Source organism: Hemitrygon akajei, chromosome 7 (genome assembly GCF_048418815.1).
Source record: "Hemitrygon akajei chromosome 7, sHemAka1.3, whole genome shotgun sequence".
Lineage (NCBI taxonomy): Eukaryota > Metazoa > Chordata > Chondrichthyes > Myliobatiformes > Dasyatidae > Hemitrygon > Hemitrygon akajei.
Genome location: NC_133130.1, coordinates 182,403,735 through 182,426,055, shown reverse-complemented (window position 1 = coordinate 182,426,055; position 22,321 = coordinate 182,403,735). Strand labels below are relative to the sequence as shown.

Sequence of the window (22,321 nt, the reverse complement as noted above, 5' to 3'; positions counted from 1 at the left end):
ATAGGTGAATCCAAGTGAGGGAGAAGCTCAACAAGGAAGCTCAAGTAGGAAGAAGGCTTAAAGAACTTTAAATATAGCCAAATAATGTGAAATATAATTATACCGTTTTAGAACAGTTTTATATTTTAAAAAATTAAGACTAATCTGTTTCCCTCCATTTAGGAAATTTTGAGAGGCTCAATAAACAGTTAATAAATATTTTTGTAAAAGTCTGTCACACATATCAGTTGGAAGTTGCCCATTCATCAGCTGGTTGAGACAAAGAGCAACCAAATTCAACATACTTACATACTAGGAAATAATTAGTTCAAATAGTTAATGGCCAAAGATGTTTTTAGCTCAGTTGTGGTGGCATTCAGGCACTAAAATCTGGATTACAACATCAGGTCATAGAAGTAGGAGTGAAAAGAGAAAGGAAGGTAAACTGGACCAGGATTCTTCTTTTGAACAAATAAGATGAATTTGAAGAATAAAATCTCACCCGTCCTGAAATGCTTTTCAGCAAATTATTTTAAAGTACGGTCACTTCTGTAATATTGGAATGCTCCACAAAGTAGGTCCCATAAACAGCAATAATCAAGGGAACGGGGGTTGTTAAAGTTTCAAGGGTAAAACAATGACACAGACAAGGATAACATAAGTTCACCCAAGGTATTTTTCCCATAGTACCACAAAGGTTGTTTTTGGAACAGCACTTGAACCCACTTTGGATTCAGAGGCAGCAGTGATAACAACTGAACCAAAATAGTCACTTGAACTACTATGAGACACACACAAAACCTCAACTTCACCAGGCAGTACCTGCTTTCAAGGAGTGAGAACTGGAGGAAAAACTTGCAGCCAGATAAACTTACTTGTAGCTGCTCTCTCATTGACACCTGTTCCTTGAAATACTTCTGTTCAGAATCTTTCTTTTCCTAAGGAAACAGAAAGACATACAGTATTTAACAATGTCACATGATGCAAAACAAACTTCCAAGTATAATGAAAATAGGTTGCAAATCTGATTCATGTAACATCTCATGTGCTGAGCTGGCAACAAGACTTTCAGGCAGAAAACAAAGAAAACCAGATATTTATTTATTTAGCGATACATTGCAGAGTAGGCTCTTCTGGTCCTTCAAGCTGCATCATCCCAGCAATGCCTAACAACTCCAATTTAACCCGAACCTAATCATAAGATAATTTACAATGACCAATTTACCTGTGTCTGAGGGAGGAAACCTGAGTCCCAGGGAAAACCCATGCAGTCCGTGGGGAGGTCAGACAGAGACTCCATACAGACGGAGCTGGAATTGAACTCTGAACGCCAACACCGAGCTGTAATAGCATCTCGCTAACCACTATGCAACTGTGGCACCCATCGCAGGGTTCCAAGAGTGATCAAATAGTTTTGCTATAAATCATTGAAATAACATCTTACTGCCCAATTTATAAACTGAATGATAAGACAATCGCTAACTTTTCTCAGATGATCTGAAATAGGAAATATTTAGATTTTGTCTTCAGTACACCGTGAACAATTTTTTTCCTCAAGGGAAGGAACTTCAGAAGTCCAGGTGTAATTTGTAGAAGAGCCCACTGGAGGGCAGTCAGGAACTGAAATCGTGACTGATACCATGACCACTCAGCTACAGCATACCAATTTCCCCAGTGATCTTTTCAGCACTGCACTACCACTTCCCCAATTTACCGGTATTTATTTGCTACTGACTTTAAAGCCTAGAAGACATCACCAGCAAAAATTCTAAAATATCTGGGGCACTTCTTTTAGGTTTTTCAAAAGGGCACGTTTCCCAATATTTCATCTTTAGCAATGATTACATCCTCTGTTTAAGATTTTGGTAAAGTGGCAACAACAAAAAAATGTTCTTAGAATATCTTGTTCATCAGCTTTAACAAATGTGGGTGAAACTCAGTGCCATATTACATCATAAATCCATAAAAGATAGGAGTGGAATTCGGCCACTCAGCCCACTGAATCGCCTCTGCCATTCTACCATGGCTGATTTATTATCCTTCTCAACTCTAATCTCCTGCCTTCTCTCTGCATCCCTTACTAATCAAATACCAATCAACTTCCACTTTAAATATACCCTATAACTTGGCCTCAACAGCTATTTGTGGCAATGAAGAATTGTGGAATTCTCTCTCTGGCCAAAGAAATTCCTCCACATCTCTATTCTAAAGGGACATCCTTACACTCTGAGGTTGTGCCTCTGCTCCTAGTCACCCTACTATAAGAAACATTTTCCCCACGCCCTCTCTATCCTGGCCAATTTTAAATTCTTGAGGCATCAATAACAATTATGAAAACTGAAATTCTTTTGCTGTTTTATGTCATTCAATACTTTCTGGACAGAGTTTACAGGTTGGGCAGGTACTGTTGTTTATTCACAACCAGAGTGTGGGAAGTATGCTTCAGCAGGATTAAGCTGGTAGATTGTCCTGAATTTCACAGCAAAGTTGATGGTTGCAGAGATTTATAAAAATGATTTAAATTTCAATTTTTCCAACTGAACTACTGCTCTGGAAGTGGTCAAATGAAAATTGATTGAAAACTCTGCCAAAGTGAAACAACAGTGATACAAACAAAAACCACAATTAACAAGATGGTTGAAGCTTGCAAGTGAAAGAGCAACATTTTGCTTCCTAAAAGACCAAAGACACTGAATCAGGAACTTAACCTGTCAGAAGTGCAAACTATAGTCTTCCTTGGTTTCAGGAAAAAATTCTCACTTCATGAAGAATGTAATCTAACTTTCCCATTGTTAGGACCTTACCAAGAAGCATACTTTGAGCCTTATTGATATATTGAAGCACCAATCTCTTTAGAGATCAAAATCATCTTAGCTAATGGGAGATATGGGGAAAAGACAGGAGGTAGGGACAGAAGGAAAGAATCATCATAGACAGCTTAGTTACTAGAGGCATTGGTTAATCAATCCTATGTCTGTTCATCCTTAGGTCAAATTGATTGGAGGCCAGACAGACAGAGGAACATCTATCAAATAATCACAACAGAGAGAAAAAAATACATTGGGAAAGATGCTGGGGGTAAATCACCTGCAGTCCTCCCAATATTAATGCTTGAAAAGGAAAACTGAGAGCATCAATACTGGCATTTTACCTTCTCCAGCTGACCACTAAGCTCTTTGTTGTGTTGTTTCTGTTAGGAGAGAAAAAATGTGAAAGCTGCAGTGAACTATCAAGTCACGAATTTCTTAACATTTTACTCCTGCGCTCCAAGGAAAACCTGGAGAAATGCAGCAGTTGCCAAAACTCAACCATAAGAAATAATGCACCAAAATATCCTAAATGGAGTAGACATATTCATTAATGTAAAATCGATAAATCACAATGAAATAATAGTTCATCAGACTTATTAGTTGGCAATATAAATTTCAAAATTGTTCTGTGCATGCACACACACACACACACACACACACACACACACACACACACACACACACAAACATACACTCACACGATATGAATGACAAGTCAAATTTCTGTGCAATTTCTATACACAGCAGAGCTAAATTTGGATTGCAGGGGAAAATGTAGTCACACACCTACAAACTAACAGATTTCCCACAGTATTTCTAACTATGAGAAGGAAGATACACAGGGATCCTGGTTAAATATTTCCCTGTTAGTCACCTAAGGAACATCATTTTAACCACGTGGTTTAACTAGTAGATCACTTGATTGGATTAATGACAAAGCTCCAGCCTACTTCCTTCTGCTGAGCCAAAACTAATCCAGAATCAAGCATGAATAGACTCTGGGTTTCAGTATACAATTTCATTTTAATTGTTAATGTTTAATTTTTTTCCTCTTCCACACTGAGCCTCAAACACCAAATAGAAGAGTATCTTATACAATGAATATACAGACCATCATGCAAATGCCTCCATTCCCCTTGATCTGTGTAGCCCATTGTCTTCTTATCCTGAATCCTTATTTTCCTCTAGTTTTTATCTCTTCCCCCTGCACCTCTCCTTCATCAATTTGAAGCCACTAGTCCACAAATCTACTTTCAGTCTACTCTTCTTGAACATTAAGCTATTGGACACATTCCAGGTAAAAGTTGACCATTAAGGTGCAGCCACTTTCAGGATCAGTTTCCGTTCAAGGCTGGCAATTGATCTATTGTTCAAGCAATCATGCAATATACAACAGTCATGCATTTTCAAATCAATCATAAAATATTCCATGCAGCTATAGTGGACTGAAAGTAAAGTTATATGACACTGAGAAGTTGATCAGTTAACATACCAAACCAAAAATCAGGCTGCATTTCCTGGATGATTGTAATTTGATTTCAATACAAAACCCAAACATTGATTAAAAAGAAACAAAATAAAGATTACAAGCTTAAGGGTCAACTCTGTCAGCAGAGCTGCTCATAGAAAGTTGGCATTCTATTGTAGTTTAAAGAGGAAGGTGTAGATTGAGATTCACTGTGCAAGCACATCCTTGCCCCATTCCCACTAATGGGCAGCTGAACAGCTAAGTATAAATTTATCCAAACTGTGCATGTCCAAGGATGTTAAAAAGAGTACTCCAATGTTACTGAGAAATGTCAGATGTAACAATATCACTGGGTCACAACGTTGTGGGACTCATTCCACTGAGGAGTGGTTATACTGACTAAATTCTGTGCAGGAAGTTTGTTTTGTTTGGATATTTTCTTAGGTTTATTTAAATTAATCTATAGTAACTACTTCAACAATGAGCAGTGAAGTTATCCCTCTGGATTGGCTTCTCAATCAAGCACAGAACCGAGAGATTACATGCAAAATGCAGTTTGTGAACTTATGTCTAAACTAGCAAATATCCTACACAAAACGTCCAAAGGGCTTTGAGACATCAGAAATTATGAGCGCCACTAGTTAAGAATGTATTTTTCCCCTCTCTGCATTACATGACATGAAAATGTAAGACCAGCCCCACCCTTGGATCAAGTCTAACCACTTACTAATATTACACTTCACCTGTACAAAACTTATTGAGCACCAAAGTTAAGGAAGCTTAATGAATGCCTCTGGATATACACTCTAATAGGAAAGTTACCACACAGTGGGACAGAATTTCATTTTGAAATGATAAAATTCAAGAGCAAACAAAGGTAGGAATAATTTTTATCAATTTTGAAAATATTCTTAAAAGATAGACACTTTGTCTTATTAATTCAAAATTGTTAACTCTATTCTAGTAGCATATATTTTATTCCACCTAGCAAGTCCCTTTATTTACTGCACTGTGTCAGGAGAAAATCAGTACATGGGTCTGCAGAATTTTCACAGGACTTATTTTTCTGCCTCATCTTCAACAATTTATTTTTAACAAACAAAAAGGGGATCATAGTTTATTTTGATCATTTTTTTAAATATTAGAATAGGACTATCTCCCTGTTAGCATTGTTTACAATTTCTATGAATGACTGGCATATTTTAACCAAAAGAGAACAGATTTTCACTCTACACTCTACCTAATGGGGAGCGTGAGTTGGAAGAGCAAATGTGTAAGGAGATAGCAGATATTTGTAGTAAACACAAGGTGGTGATTGTGGGAGATTTTAATTTTCCACACATAGATTGGGAAGCTCATTCTGTAAAAGGGCTGGATGGTTTAGAGTTTGTGAAATGTGTGCAGGATAGTTTTTTGCAACAATACATAGAAGTACCGACTAGAGATGGGGCAGTGTTGGATCTCCTGTTAGGGAATGCGATAGGTCAGCTGACAGATGTATGTGTTGGGGAGCACTTCGGGTCCAGTGATCACAATAGCATTAGCTTCAATATAATTATGGAGAAGGACAGGACTGGACCTAGAGTTGAGATTTTTGATTGGAGAACGGCTAACTTTGAGGAGATGCGCAGGGATTTAGAGAGAGTGGATTGGGTCAAGTTGTTTTATGGGAAGGATGTAATAGAGAAATGGAGGTCATTTAAGGGTGAAATTATGAGGGTACAGAATCTTTATGTTCCTGTTAGGTTGAAAGGAAAGGTTAAAGGTTTGAAAACACCATGGTTTTCAAGGGATATTAGAAACTTGGTTTGGAAAAAGAGGGATGTCTACAATAGATATAGGCAGCATGGAGTAAAGGAATTGCTCGAGGAATATAAAGAATATAAAAGGAATCTTAAGAAAGAGATTAGAAAAGCTAAAAGAAGATATGAGTTTGGTTTGGCAAATAAGGTGGAAGTAAATCCAAAAGGTTTCTACAGTTATATTAAAAGCAAGAGGATAGTGAAGGATAAAATTGGTCCCTTAGAGAATCAGGGTGGTCAGCTGTGTGTGGAGCCGAGGGAGATGGGAGAGATTTTGAACGATTTCTTCTCTTCGGTATTCACTAAGGAGGATATTGAATTGTGTAAGGTGTGGGAAACAAGTAAGGAAGTTATGGAACCTATGACAATTAAAGAGGTGGAAGTACTGGCGCTTTTAAGAAATTTAAAAGTGGATAAATCTCTGGGTCCTGACAGGATATTCCCCAGGACCTTGAGGGAAGTTTGTGTAGAGATAGCAGGAGCTCTGACGGAGATCTTTCAGATGTCATTAGAAACGGGGATTGTGCCGGAGGATTGGCGTATTGCTCATGTGGTTCCATTGTTTAAAAAGGGTTCTAGAAGTAAGCCTGGCAATTATAGACCTGTCAGTTTGACATCAGTGGTGGGTAAATTAATGGAAAGTATTCTTAGAGATAGTATTTATAATTATCTGGATAGACAGGATCTGATTAGGAGTAGCCAGCATGGATTTGTGCGTGGAAGGTCATGTTTGACAAACCTTATTGAATTTTTTGAAGAAGTTACGAGCAATGTTGACAAGGGTAAGGCAGTGGATGTAGTCTATATGGACTTCAGCAAGGCCTTTGACAAAGTTCCACATGGAAGGTTAGTTAAGAAGGTTCAGTCGTTAGGTATTAATGCTGGAGTAATAAAATGGATTCAACAGTGGCTAGATGGGAGATGCCAGAGAGTAGTGGTGGATAATTGTTTATCGGGATGGAGGCCGGTGACTAGCGGGGTGCCTCAGGGATCTGTTTTGGGCCCAATGTTGTTTGTAATATACATAAATGATCTGGATGATGGGGTGGTAAATTGGATTAGTAAGTATGCCGATGATACTAAGGTAGGAGGTGTTGTGGATAATGAGGTGGGTTTTCAAAGCTTGCAGGGAGATTTATGCCGGTTAGAAGAATGGGCTGAACGTTGGCAGATGGAGTTTAATGCTGAGAAGTGTGAGGTTCTACATTTTGGCAGGAATAATCCAAATAGAACATTCAGGGTAAATGGTAGGGCATTGAGGAATGCAGTGGAACAGAGAGATCTAGGAATAACAGTGCATAGTTCCCTGAAGGTGGAGTCTCATGTAGATAGGGTGGTGAAGAAGGCTTTTGGAATGCTGGCCTTTATAAATCAGAGCATTGAGTACAGAAGTTGGGATGTAATGTTAAAATTGTACAAGGCATTGGTAAGGCCAAATTTGGAATATTGTGTACAGTTCTGGTCACCGAATTATAGGAAAGATATCAATAAATTAGAGAGAGTGCAGAGACGATTTACTAGGATGTTACCTGGGTTTCAGCACTTAAGTTACAGAGAAAGGTTGAACAAGTTAGGTCTCTATTCATTGGAGCGTAGAAGGTTGAGGGGGGATTTGATCGAGGTATTTAAAATTTTGAGAGGGATAGATAGAGTTGACATGAATAGGCTGTTTCCATTGAGAGTAGGGGAGATTCAAACGAGAGGACATGATTTGAGAGTTAGGGGGCAAAAGTTTAAGGGAAACACGAGGGGGTATTTCTTTACTCAGAGAGTGATAGCTGTGTGGAATGAGCTTCCTGTAGAAGTAGTAGAGGCCAGTTCAGTTGTGTCATTTAAGGTAAAATTGGATAGGTATATGGACAGGAAAGGAGTGGAGGGTTATGGGCTGAGTGCGGGTAGGTGGGACTAGGTGAGATTAAGAGTTCGGCACAGACTAGGAGGGCCGGAATGGCCTGTTTCCGTGCTGTGATTGTTATATGGTTACAAGAACTTTGTATGATGGACTTCCTTTTTTTTTGAAATAGCTGTTGATCTACACATTATAGATGGCATGACAGAAATGTGTTTATTTAACAAGAGTGATGCAAACATTGACGCACTAGGGTGAGAACAAATGAACTCAAGTAGAACAGCAATATTGCCCTGGTTGGAGCTGATGTGAACTACGTAACCAAATACAATGAAATCCTATAGCCGAACTTGTGTACCCATTCCATGGGTCCTGTCCCCTTTGCTTCTCTCAGAGTAATTGCTTTCATTCACTGCAGATAATTCACACATTCCTTAAAGCTTTGCATTGGACTCTGAATTTAAATTCTGTACATGAACTTTCTGCATTGTGCAAAAGCACAACCTTTGAAACAAATTTAGATAATTGTGCAATACAAATAATCTTGCACAATTTAATGATTAAAAAAAAATTCGGACCAGTGAGCCTGCATTGCCCAATTACACTCATGAACTGATTAACCCATGCCTTTGTAATGTGGGAGGAAACCGGAGCACCCAAATGAAAGCTACACAATCACAGGGAGACTCTTTACAGAGAGCAGATGAAATTGAACACTGGTCACTGGGATTGTAATAGCTTTATGCTAAGTGCTATACTACCGTACTACCACCCAAACATTATTTACTGGTGATTGTGAAATGCCATGCCTTGGTTACATCAGGTTACAATGTCAAATCAAATGCCTGGAATCAGAGTTTCACTGGATCTTATTTTTTCATGTGATAAACATCAGAATCTGGATTACAGATAACTTCTCTGGTCTTTCAAAACAACATTTCCAATAAACAAGATTATTCCTTGTGCACCCCATTCTTCAGAAAATATATAATTTGTTTGTACCTTTGAAGATATTTACTTTTGGAGAAACAACATTTCTTTTTTTGTTATTAGATGATCAAAGTTGCAGGGAATTGCAGTTTCTATTCCAAAGGAAAATTCCTCCATTCCACATGATATTTTGCTCAAGCAATTCCATGCTGGGGAAAGGAATTAAGAACATAAAACAAGAATTCTAGCACCAAAGCAATTCACTGATGAGTTGTGCACCCTTCTAAGCACAACACATTTTGTAGGGCTTAGGAAATGGAAAAGAAAACGTCAGTCCAAATTAACAATCGTGTTTGTTCAGGAACCTGTGGCCTGGCCAGATTGGAATTAGATGCTTCCCTAGTTTGATGTAGAATGCACTGGGAATAAGTGAGGAGCTCTAATTTGAAAGTATATTGACACCAAATTACAGGAACAGTCCTGACATTTACAAAAGGTCAAGAGTAAAATACAGTTTTCAAATTATTCCTCCTCACAGCTGTGAATCAATCTGGTGATTTAAGGTTTGATTAAATCCAAACAACAAATTTTATGCTTTATCTGTATGCACATTGGGAGACTGCTCAAGTGAAAATTAATAGCTAGAAATAAGGCCAACAGTCTGAAAATGGATGCATGAGTCATCGAAGCCACATTTAAGGAAAGAAGATCCATGTAACAAAGACTTATTCTAGATCTAATTATGCATTGAGACTTTTCTGTGGAGCAGCCTTGTCAAGAGTTGAATCCTTGATCTTAAGGGACTGCACTAGAAGATGATTTTTTAAAATTAATTCCAATGCAAATCTGTTTTTTTTTCATTTGCTGTAACGTTGGGCAATAACAGCAGCTATAAAGAATGAACCGGCTGTCGAGCAAAAGGGAGGAGAGGGCCATAACACATCTATCATATAATGTTTCTTCTTTTACACCTTGTCCCTACTTAAGTTTGAAAATCTATTAGTATATTGATGTCATCTAACAATGTTCAAAACTCTTGTCAAGGCTGTAAGGACACAGTATTTTGCCAGTGGATTTGGAAGATTTTGCAGAGACTGGATTGATGGTATCATTTTCATTCTTTGAGGTGGCTGCCATAACTAGTCCACATAGATGCACAAAGGAGAGCAGAAATCAAGAGATCACAAACTTTGTGCCATTTTGAAGATCTTGATCTTCATTTTGTTCTTCAGATGGCCAAAGGCTTTTCTGGTACGAAGATCAGCAACAATTAATTTCATCATTGATATCTACCTTCAATACAGAGTTCATCGACTTGCTGATTCATACCTACCTGACATCTGATAGTGGACTCAAGATGGACGCTAACTTCCACCAGCATCCAGATTTGAGAAGGGAACTCCATAATTTCTCTTGACTGATAGTAGACTGTTTTTGTGAAGTCATAAATAGCCACGTGTGGCAATAGATGTACTTCTCCATGCATTTCTCTTGGAGTCGAAATGTGATGAAAACTACATCCATTGACCATCTGGATGGAATGGAATCTACATTGTGACTTGGGAAGCAGCTCTTTCACTACAAGGAGTAACAGTCCTACGCTGTGGTGACTACAACTACGGCAGACTGCAGGGAACACACACAAAATGCTGGAGGAACTCAGAAATTGTTGGATTTCCAGCATCTGCAGATTTTCTTTTGGTTGTGAGCAGTCTGCAGAGAGACTCCTTGTAGTACCACAATTGGGTTTATCACCCTTCTTCAATGGGGCCATGATTACCCCTTTACAAATCGTCCTATAAAACAAATCTGGGAGGCAAGGGTGTGAACTTCTGAATAATGTTCATCCAGCAATAGAACTTCAGCAGGTGTACTATTTGCTCCTGTGACTTGGTTGTCTTTCACTTGGTATGTGGCTTTTCAACTCCTTGTCAGTAAGAGTGGCTGCAAATGGACTAGACAGTCTATTGTAGAATAGAAACATAGAAAACCTACAGCACAATACAGGCCCTTCGTCCCACAAAGCTGTGCCGAACATGTCCTTACCTTAGAACTACCTAGGCTTACCCATAGCCCTCTAATTTTCTGAGCTCCATGTACTTATCCAGGAGTCTCTTCAAAGACCCTATCATTTCTGACTCCACCGCCACCACTGGCAGCCCATTAAACAGATTCACCACTTTCTGAGTAAAAAGCATAACCCTGAGATCTCCTCTGTACCTACTTCCAAGCACCTTAAAAATACGTCTCTCATGCTAGCCATTTCAGCCCTGGTAAAAAGCCTCTATCCACATGATCAATGCCTATCATCATAATATACAGCTCTATCAGGTCACCTCTCATCCTCTGTCGTTCCAAGAAGAAAAGGCCGAGTTCACTCAACCTATTCTCGTAAGATTGGGGCATGCTCCCCAATCCAGGCAACATCCTTATAAATCTCCTCTGCACCCTTTTTACGGTTTCCACGTCCTTCCTGTAGTGAGGCCACCAGAATTGAGCACTGTACTCCAAGTGGGATCTGACCAGGGTCCTATATAGCTGCAACATTACCTCTCGGCTCTTAAAACTCAATCCCATGGTTGATGAAGGCCAATGCACCATATGCTTTCTTAACCACAGAGTCAACCTACATAGCAGCTTTGAGTGTCTTATGGACTCGGACCTCAAGATCCCTCTGATCCTCCACACTGCCAACAGTCTTACCATTAATGCTATATTCTACCAACATATTTGACCTACCAAAATGAACCACTTCACACTTATCTGGGTTTAACTCCATCTGCCACTTCTCAGCCCAGTTTTGCATCCTATCAATGTCCACCTGTAACCTCTGACAGCCCTCCACATGATCCACAACACCCCCAACCTTTGTGTCATCAGCAAATTTACAAACCCATCCCTCCACTTCCTCATCCAGGTCATTTATAAATATCAAGAAGAGTAAGGGTCCAGATGAAGTTGAGGACACTCAAATCAAAGACAGGCACAGCCGAGGAGTTCCTTAAAATGTTCCTTCCAGCAGGCACTAATTGCCTCTTTCCTTGGAACAATGAAATGCCTGTAATGTGTGAAGCTATCTCTTATGTTGACTGTGATTACAAATATATGAATGGACCTGTTTATTGCAGTGTAGACTCCCAAAATATTCTAACATGTAAAGTTTATTCAAAATAAATGCCGGTGGCTCAGTGGTTGCCATAAAACAGGTTGCTATTAATAGCAATGTGGCATTTCATTCTGACAATATTTCAGATTGGAATGCATGCTCCTTTCAAGAACAAACTGCAGTGACTATGATGATGAAAAACATCGTCTGGAAACCATCACTTGGTAACAATACCTTCAGCCTTGCAGACAATCGGGTAAATAGGTCATGCAACATACCCTCAGAATAGAAAATGTAGATGCAAGAGGAGGAGCACCAACCAAAAGAGAAAAGGGTAAAAAAAAAATGACCAAATGAAAACAGGGACTTGTCTTGTACAATGCAGACAAAAAAGACTCAAGCATTCATCTATAAGAAACCCTTGTTGCTCTGCACTTATGGAACTTTTGATAAACATTCATGAAAGAATATATATTACATGTAATGATTAAAGTTCACTAATGTCCCTCTTAATACTACATAGAATATGGATAAATTGTTAATATTTACAATGCAAGAGCAGGGCTGCTTTCCAGCCTTGACACATTTAGTTTGGTGATAACTGATCAACTTCTTTTACCATGCTGCTTAAATTAAATAGGCAGGAAAGCACAGAGATACCTAGATATCATCAAATGCTGCTTCAACAAACTCTACATTCCCTTACCAATTCCTCTATCTTTGCACATAATTCTTTATTTGATAAATTGCTGGAGTCAAGGGCTACAGTCAGCTCTTGGTTTCGTGTCTGTGTGCACATGCAGATTCAGAGAGTGGAAGAACAAAAACATGAAAAGAAGATAAATTAATAAAAGTGAACAGTTATTGTTGGTTTCTACCAGCGCATGCTTAAAAAGCAAATGAAACTGCACCAGTCCATCTCTGTGGTTTTCTTTATTTTGCCATCCAAAAAATGTTTCGAACTGTTCAGTGCTTTCAGCTTAAAGGATCTTAAGTCTAGTGTTACCCCTGTTCAGCATTCAGTCACCTTCATTTAATTAATATATTTTTTTGTCTGAAAATGACCCGAAACATCTGCTGATTCAAATTAAGCAATTTTGAACACAACTAAGATTCAATTCATTCAATTTAAAAAGACAATTCTAACTTTCTTAAATTAAGGGCTGATTGTATGAAGAAGCATCTACTAACCAATCCGCCCATTCAATATACCTGGATTTTGTCGGCTGATGAACTATCAGACTACATGTGCTTCAAAAACAAAAGAATGGCAATGAAGCATCACTGACACAAAATGATAATTCTTCTCTCCCTACAGATTTTGCCTGACGGGCCTAGTATATCAAGCAGATTTTCCCTGTTTTCAATTGCTAATAATATGTGCTGTTATTTTTGCACAGTGCACAATGAAAGGTTATAGCTATCACTGGATAGACATTTCAAAACAGTGTTAGCAAGTTTTTTCTTTATTCAAATGTATATTTGGCATTTGCAATACTTTTAACTTGTGGCTGAAATCTATCAGCATCAACATTTGTACAGATCTGCTCACTTTTTTGAAAGTAATTAATTCATCGTTAAGATATTCTTTTCACTATACCAGATTAGAAGCAATGATTGGGGGACCATGTTGTCAAGCATCTCTGCTCCACTCATCACCAGGGGAACATCCCAGTGGCCAAACATTTTAATCCCCATTCTCATGGATTTCCAGCATCTGCAGACTATCTTGATTTTAATTCTGATTACCATTCCCATTCTGACTTGCCAGTCCGTGGCCTCCTCTTGGTAAAGCAAAATCTCCTACCACCCTCTCCCACTCTTCCCCCTCTGACCTCTCACCTCCTCCTGGGTTCCGTCCTCCTTCCCTTTCTCCTATGCTCCTTTCTCCCCTCCTATAAGATTCCTTCTTCTTCAGTCCTTGACCTTTCTCACTCACTTAGTTTCACCTATCACCTTCTAACTGGCCTGCTTCCCCTCCCCCCACCTTTCTATTCTGCCATCTTCCCCCTTTCTTCTCCGTCCTGATGAAGGATCTCGGCCCAAAAAGTTGACTGTTTATTCATTTTCATAGATGATGTCTGACCTGCTGAGTTCCTCCAGCATTTTGTGTGTCGCTGAAGATGCCTACATTTTTGGGTTTAAATCCAATACAGATGGTTGATGCAGCTGCCCAAATGTCCAGCATTTTAACTAAATTACAGAGATGGAAATGACAGCCAACTATTGGAATGGGAAAATATCTCTGAAGTGTTACAATGAAGCTTTTCAATAGCTATTAAACCTATATTAGTTTTGTCAGTAGTTAATAGCCTTGAAAACCAATATTAAAATTGGTCCTTATAATGCAACTGTGCATTATTTAATTCAAAAAGTAATTTGAAACTGAATAACTATCTTGATTGTAAATATCCACAGAAATTTTGCTTAAGAATTCTTAAGATAGCTAGGGAACTAAAAAAATGAGGAAAGTAAAGGTATCAGATCTTGAAAATGTGATGGGAGCATAATAATCAAAGCCCATTTTTTGAATAGAATTAATTGCCAAAGCACTGTGGTGCCAAACAGTGCACCAATACAAAAATAGATTTCTCTGATCCCTGCAGTAGAAATGCTCCCCACTTCAGAACTAATAGAAAAAATAAAATCAAATTGACGTGCAAATACAATGGATTTCAGTATTTTTAGAAAACATACTATATACGAATCTCCTTTTAGAAAGTAATCTGAACATAAAATAATGAACTCAATGGAAAAATCTTTCATTTCATAGAGCTACGATAATTTTGTGAACAGCCACAACTGTTCTGAGACACATGAAGTCACCTGACACAAATTAGTTTTGCAAGACTCTGGCGGTGCATGCTTTAATCTTGATGGACATGGCCCCAGTTTCATTTACTTTGTCATTAGCTACAAGCCACAATCATATAGAGATCACTTTATCCATTTGCAATCATATTCACTAAAACTTATACAGAGTTGTGCAGAGATATTTTGAAATCAGAGAAAACTCACTTTCAATTTGCTGATAAAAATAATCAATTATTGATGAAGGCAAAAACAGCACTGCCAGTGATTACTGCACTTCAAGTTGCAGATTGGGACAATTGTTGCTGACAAGCTGATAAGAGGGAGACCATATGTCTTCTGAACAAGCTCGAGTCACACATGAATAACGGCTAGCATTTCTGTTGCAAGTAGTCCAAAATGCATTGCTTCAGTAGGAATAACAAGAATGACTAGTGTCGAGACCTGTGCAGAATTAGAGGTCCCTAGACTATAAATAAAATTTTGCATAAAAAGTATATTTGAGAGGAACCTATCAGCTTGTGCAAGAAGTCACATAACTCAAGCCTGTGCACTACTGGAAAAGTAGGATGAGTATGTTTTTTAGCCCAACCTGACTATTCAGCTGCTCAGTGAAATTAATGGGGATCTGTGACCTAATTCTGTACCAGATTTTTCTCAAGCATCCAGTTAACACAAATCTATTAAACTCAAGGCAAATTTAACAATTAACAGAGCTGAATTGCCATTTATGAAAGAGGAATCCAAATTTCTACTCTGTAGTTTCCTAATTTCTATCTTAAGATTTTTCAAAATTATTCTCCCAATCCAGACACCTGGTGAAAATAGTTTCTAATGACCCTATCTGCATTGCTTAATATCTTGCAAATCTTGATCAATCCATCACTTCTAAATTTCAGAAAATGCAACTCTTAGGATGTGTATTCACTCCATACAAATTAAACCTCAGATGTAAGCAAGACTCTGAGAAACCTACACTCTCTCTTTCTCAGTAACCAATAGCTACTTAATAACTTTGACGCCCTAAGTTACTCACCACATCCCAGCTCTTGTCTGAGCTGTGCAGCCATAAAAAAAATTCTCTCTTCCCTTTTAAACCCAAAATCTAACAGCATTTTTAAAATTATTTCCTGTATCTATCATGGCATTATTTCCTGTAGCATTTCACATTAAACCACCTTGAAACTCTGCTGCTTCTAGGTATCAGCATTCAGAAAGTACTCTCTTAAATTCTAAAACTAACCTCAGCCTATGCCGCAAATCCCTAAGCGTATGCTGTCTTGCCATACTGTCTCGACGTAATAAAAAATGCTAAGGTGATGACCATTCCGTCAGAATCCTACCAACCTGAAGCTTTCACAAGGATCTAATCTTAGCAAAACCAGGTCATTTTCCCCCTGAAATTACTCTCCACACAAAAGCTGGAAAAGTTCAGAATTCAAAGAATCTGTAAAATCACACTGAGAAAAATTAAAAGCCCCTCAGAAATGAAAGTCATTGCTAAAAGTGAACAAACTGTTCTAAATTTAACATTTTTTCGTGCATTAAAACTTTACAGTTAAGAACCCACTTCCATCACCCTACCTCCAGTTCTTTCGAGCTGATGGTACAGGCTCCACTTTCACCATTCACGTAAGTAGTCTAGGGAGTGGAGAATGAGAAGGTAAATTAAAATGTTCTATGTAAGTATCCAAAACAAAATCAAATCAAATGTACATTTAAATTGCAATAACACTTGTATATCTAATCCTAGTCAAAGATTTTACCAGCTGCTTCAGCGTCACAATTCTCTTCAAAACTTGGGAAAGGAGGAGATTGTGTGCCAATCCAACTGAGAAATTCAGGTGGCATATTGGAAATTACAGACAAATTCATATGAACACCCTAATGCATTTGTTTTATAATCTTTTTTTAAATCTTATATACAAATAAAAGTAGGACATCCTGTATTGATTGATACGTAACACAGGCTCAATGGTTTTATTAAAAATTCAGAGGTAGGGCAATCCAGACTTCATGAGCCCTGACTTTGAAACGTATTACAAACTGATACCTACTAGCACAGGTTAATGCATCATTGTTCTGAAGTTTTCCAACTTCTACATAGTAAATCAATACCAATATGACTAGAGGGAGAGTAGTTCAGTACCTTCTCAAGTTATATAAACTATGACAAGCATTATATTTCCTAGACCCAGCCTTAATAAATTACAAGCAGCAGTTTATTCTGGTTTGTTACTTCACACAGTGACTAACAGTCAATTATGAAATTTAAAGCTGTATTAATTAAAAGCCAATTAATTCCATATTTTGAAGGCATTGAGCTTTAACTTATTTCAGAACAGAAAAATGGCATAAGGTATACGTGAAGACAGGTTTATTGGCAATTCAGGGATACGAGAAGTTTCAAAAGAGAACCATGAATGGTAGCTTTTGGGTGGGAAAAGCTTTTGCAATAGACACACAAATATATTAAAAAGGTGGAAAAGTTAGATTCTAGGGATAGAAGATGAGATGAATCCAGTAGCCAATCCCTTTTCTTACTGATCTCAGGAACATTAAAGTTGGAAACTACTTTTTTTTTTAAAAAAAAACTTTTTATAAGATTTGTACTTTTTAACAAACTCGTATTTTTCACACTCACTGGCAGAAAGCATTTACTTTAAATTTATCACCTTTCTCATTTTTCTTTGGCTAATTATTAGCACATTACCCACATGATGTAATTGTTTTAATTATGTAGCCTATTAACTAATTCATTTCTATCTGAGGAATTTTCCTCATCTTATTATAAAAGTGATAAGAAGCGCCATCTTCATTCCTTTGTCTTACACCTCTTAGCATCATTTCTCATCATTTCTTCAGTTTGCTTAGTATTTGCAGGTTTGTTTATACTCTAAAATAAACTAAAATTTTGGTATTAAGATGGCTTATCATTCCTGACTCCCCAAAGAACCCTAAGAATCGGAAAATAAATGGCGATCCAACAGTAGGAATAAAATTTTGATTGGATTACACGCAATGCTCAATAAAATTTGAACAGAATAATGAAAAGAAGAAAGGTGAGTTTTCATACTTAATACAACTGGATTTGATTAAAATACAAAATTCAGCCCAATGGAGACAGCCTCACCTGAGTCACCAAGCCATTTAACTGAGCAGATAATTGTCGAAGGCTTTCTGTAGAGGAGACACCCCTATAAAGTCATAAAACAAATGTGTCTGTAAAAATTTACTCTTAATCCTCAACAGTTCAGCAAATTTATCATGAGAACTCAAGATGTGATGGTCACAGGGTGAACACGTAATGATGACATCTGGTCTGCTAACCAATCTCAGCACCCCTCAATCAGAAAGAGCTTATGAAAAATAACAATAAGACTGGATTTCTAGTCCCAATCATAAATACTGCTTCAAAGTGTTTTTTTTTCTGTGAATTGAACATGATTGGGCTATTTTGGGAATGTGTCCAGCTATGAAATAGCTGTTAGAAGTTATAGTCATGGGCAAGAAGTGAAGGTGTTAATTTAATTAAAGAAGCAAGGGAAAACAGCATCCATGAACCATGCATAAAGAAGGAAACTTTGTTATTCAACTGGTGGGACAGGAGAGGATAAAGTTGCTTCTGCACTGCACATATTTTTATGTAGTCATAGCCGAAGGCTGGTAGTGGGATGAGCTCCCACTGCTAAACAAATACTCTTCATGGCGTGCATCTCAAACAGCCTCTGACAACCCAGTCCAACTCCTGGCCTTCACATGTGGAACTCCTGGCCTTCACATGTGGCATAGTTCTTATGCCCGGCGGAGCTGTTCTCACTGACAGGAGAAGGGGCAAAGGCGGTCCACTGGCTCCTTAAAACCAGTTGCTCTGGGCAGATGGGGCTCGTTAACCACGGATGGTAGCTCATCTAGGAGAGGGAAAACTCCAATTTCAAACCTCAACTGCCTTGCGGCTATACCCGCTCACGGGAAAGGCTTTGGGAGAAAACGCCGAGGAAAAGTCCTGAGTCAGAGTCCCGAAGACGGCTGACTGCTGTACCCAGCACCGGCACGGCAACTCCTGCGATGCTGCTGGCACCAAACTGTATCGACTTTCATTGTTCCTTTGGATCTGTCATCAGCATGGAGAGGGGGATCCCACTGCATGGGCAACAGACGGATCTCCATATCAACTCTGCCCTGGCTTGCGCCCTGTAGAGGCCACTCCCGGTGACTACCAGAGGCACAGTACCCATGGTCGACCACGACCGATGGAGGCCAGAAATTTTAATTCTAACTGCCAGTGAGCAACATCATCACTGTCCTTATTTACCAAAATGTGGTACAGATTCTGATACAGAAAGAAGGAAATCAAATTACCTTAAAATTACACCAAACATTCAATTAGTCTGCTTAAATTGCCATCAAGGCTGCACCTTTAATGCAAATTACACTGTTTAATTCAAGCAACACATACAAAATGCTGGTGAAACGCAGCAGGCCAGGCAGCATGTATAGGAAGGAGTAGAGTTGACGTTTCGGGCCGAGACCCTTCATCGTGAGTCCTGATGAAGGGTTTCGGCCCGAAACATTGACTCTACTTCTTCCTATAGATGCTGCCTGGCCTGCTGCGTTCCACCAGCACTTTGTATGTGTTGCTTGAATTTCCAGCATCTGCAGATTTCCTCGTGTTTGTTTAATTCAATATTGTTTCAGATAAAATATGTCATCGTGCTGTTGCACTGTATGTTCCCCCCCCCCCACCCAGTTCAATCAGGTATGTTCATATATCCACTGCTTTTTACTGACAGTCTAGTGAAAGGAGAACTACCATTCGATTGTGAGGGACTGTTTAGTGAAACATCAAAGATGCTCCTACCTGCCTTCTTCACTTTGGTCTTCATCTCCAGTTGAATGTAACATCTACACAGACAAAGATTTGTTTTAGCTTACAAAAACTTTGTGGCTAGATAACCGGAGCTAGTAAGCACAAAAAAAATGCATAGGAGACCGCAATTTCAGTTCTGTTCTTTCAAGGAGCTGGCCAAATCTACGTCAGTGAATACAAGAGCACCACCCAAGTTTCATTCTTTATCTGTCTCTTTCTGCCAAAAGCAGGTCAATGATTTAATTGAATCTGCAAGGAAAATACACTCAAGCAGCTTGGCATATAGTGTGAATAAGATAATAGCACTGCAGTTCGAGAATTATCACCGCAGCAACAAAATAGCTATGTAACTAACCAGTGACGAAGAACCTGCTAGAATTAAATAAAATAAGAATCTATATCAAAAGGGCTCTCAAGTCAATCTTATTAAACACACTGCCCTTCTTCCACATGGAGGACTAATTTAACAAATGTTTAAATTTGCACGCGGTTGCACTAAACAGTTACAATTTTGAGTTAACTAACATGCTTTTAAAGTTGAAAGTCACACTACAAAATGCAAACTACTACGAAAAATGTGCATGTTCATTTAAAAAGGGAGAAAGCAGACCTGGGAGAACGTTTCATTCTGTATTGCATGTGGTGTTACAATTGTTGTATTTGGCAAGCTGCTGTTGGAGGTATTGATTCGAGCAATTGTAGCTTCGTCAACCTTCTGCTCACTGCCAAGTTTATCAATGTCGTTCTCTAAGCAAGCCTGTTAAAATAAAACAGTTGTTAAAAGCAAGAAAGCCACATACACACCCTCTCAGAATTGACCTACTGTGATAAAAAGTATCAAAAGACATCACTGCATGAACAGTACAAAAGTTTAATACACAATTTTATATCATCCAAAGTTATTGCCTCACAACCAGCTGACAAGACAGACAAGATACTTTAAAAACTATATTCATGACTAAACCAGTGACAACTGACACACACAAAAGGTATGACTCGGTGAATTTTGACCAGCGAATCAAAAAGTCAGTATTGCATATGAATTGCAAGTTACTTGAAGCTATATTTAGTCACTTCAAAAGAAGCAGAGATGTGAGTATTAGTATGCAAAATAGAGGACCATAACCCAGAGTTGAATTATTGATTTTAAACAGCCACAGTACTCAGGCACATGATTGGATGGTAAATAATGAAGCAACAGGCAATAATTTTCATAAAAGGTGGCTGATGAAGAGAGGAGTGTAAAAAGACCATTAACAGTAGAGAATTTGTCCATATATAAAGACAACTTGACTCAGATGCAAAATATAGCTTGTAAATTCTGTGATGAAATAAAACTAAATTTGATGTTGCCACAGTTGGTATATTCTGTTCACGACAATGAGCAAGAAGTGTGTGCCCAGATAGGGTATAGAAAAGATGTGTTACAATTGGTGCAGAGTTAGAATGGAGAAGTTGGTTGGTTTGTTCGAGTCATGAAGCTTGAAAAACACTTGATTGTACAAATAGGGAAAACTGTTATCAACTCTGAGGATCTATCCTGGGTTCAACAAATCGATGCAGTTACAAAGAAGGCACGATAGTGGCTACATTTCATTAAGAGTTTGAGAAGATTTGGTTAGTCACTAAAGACACTTTCAGATTTTTACATGTACAGTGGAAAGCATTCTAACTGGCTGCATCACCATCTGGTATGGGTGAGGGGGGGGGGTGCGGGGGCACTGCACAGGATCAAAATAAGCTGCAGAAAGTTGTATACTCAGTCAGCTCCACCGTGGGCACCAATCTCCCCAGCATCCAGGTTATGTTCGAGGAGCGAAGGGTCAGAAAGGCGGCATCCATCATTAAGCATCCCCATCATCTAGGATGTGACATGTCTTCATTGCTACCATTGGGAAGGAGGTACAGGAGCTGAAGGCACACACTCACTGACACAGGAATAGCTTCTTCCCCTCTGCCAAACCATTTCTGAATGGATGTGGAACCCATGAGCACTACTTCTTGATTTTTCTCTTTTTGTACTAATTTAATTTAACTTTTTTTAATATATACTTCTTACCTTACTTTACATTTTTTATTATGTATTGCAATATACTCCAGTCACATAACAACAAATTTCATAATATACGCCAGTGATAATTAAACCCGATTCTGACTAGAGAATGGCTCAGAACAGGGAAATCAAATTTAAAGTTTTTGGCAAAAGGGAAAGGGAAAATACTTTGCAGGATTATGGGAAAGAGATAGGAAAGAGTTAGATGGAATTGCTATTATCATGCAGACTCAACAACACAAATGCCCCCCTCTCTCTTTATTAAAAGAGATACAGCACAGAACAGACCCTTCTGGCCCAATGAGCTATGCCACTCAGCAATCCTTTTTAACCCATGCCTAGTCAGAGGACAATTTACATTGACCAATTATCCTATCAAGTGATATATCTTTGGACTGTGGGAGGGAACTACAGAACCCAGAAGAAATATACGCAGTCCTGGAGAGAACATACAAACTCCTAACAGACAGTACCAGAATTGAACTCAGAACTCCGACACCCCAAGCTGTAATACTGACACACTAACTGCTGCAGCACCATGGCACCCTTGTGCCATAACAAGAACATGGTTTTAAATTGATGGATTTACAGCCAAAATATTTACTGGAATCATTGCTGTATTATTTATTTATTATTTTCATTA

The 22,321-nt window shown here is 38.5% G+C and overlaps 1 protein-coding gene across 3 annotated transcripts in view; it reads right to left on the bottom strand.

Moving 5' to 3' along the window:
* The window catches only part of golga2 (golgin A2), an 87,130-nt gene that overhangs the window by 42,992 nt on the left and 21,817 nt on the right, over positions 1-22,321 (bottom strand). For 2 of the 3 annotated variants that reach the window (XM_073052812.1, XM_073052815.1), the window contains 7 exons: positions 20,236-20,382; positions 19,617-19,660; positions 17,889-17,952; positions 16,340-16,396; positions 12,651-12,731; positions 3,131-3,169; positions 855-917 (listed from right to left, as the gene is read on the bottom strand). In XM_073052812.1, the coding sequence (XP_072908913.1) occupies positions 855-917; positions 3,131-3,169; positions 12,651-12,731; positions 16,340-16,396; positions 17,889-17,952; positions 19,617-19,660; positions 20,236-20,382 (495 nt within the window). The remainder of the gene's footprint in view (positions 1-854; positions 918-3,130; positions 3,170-12,650; positions 12,732-16,339; positions 16,397-17,888; positions 17,953-19,616; positions 19,661-20,235; positions 20,383-22,321) is intronic. The other variant, XM_073052814.1, reaches the window with a different exon arrangement.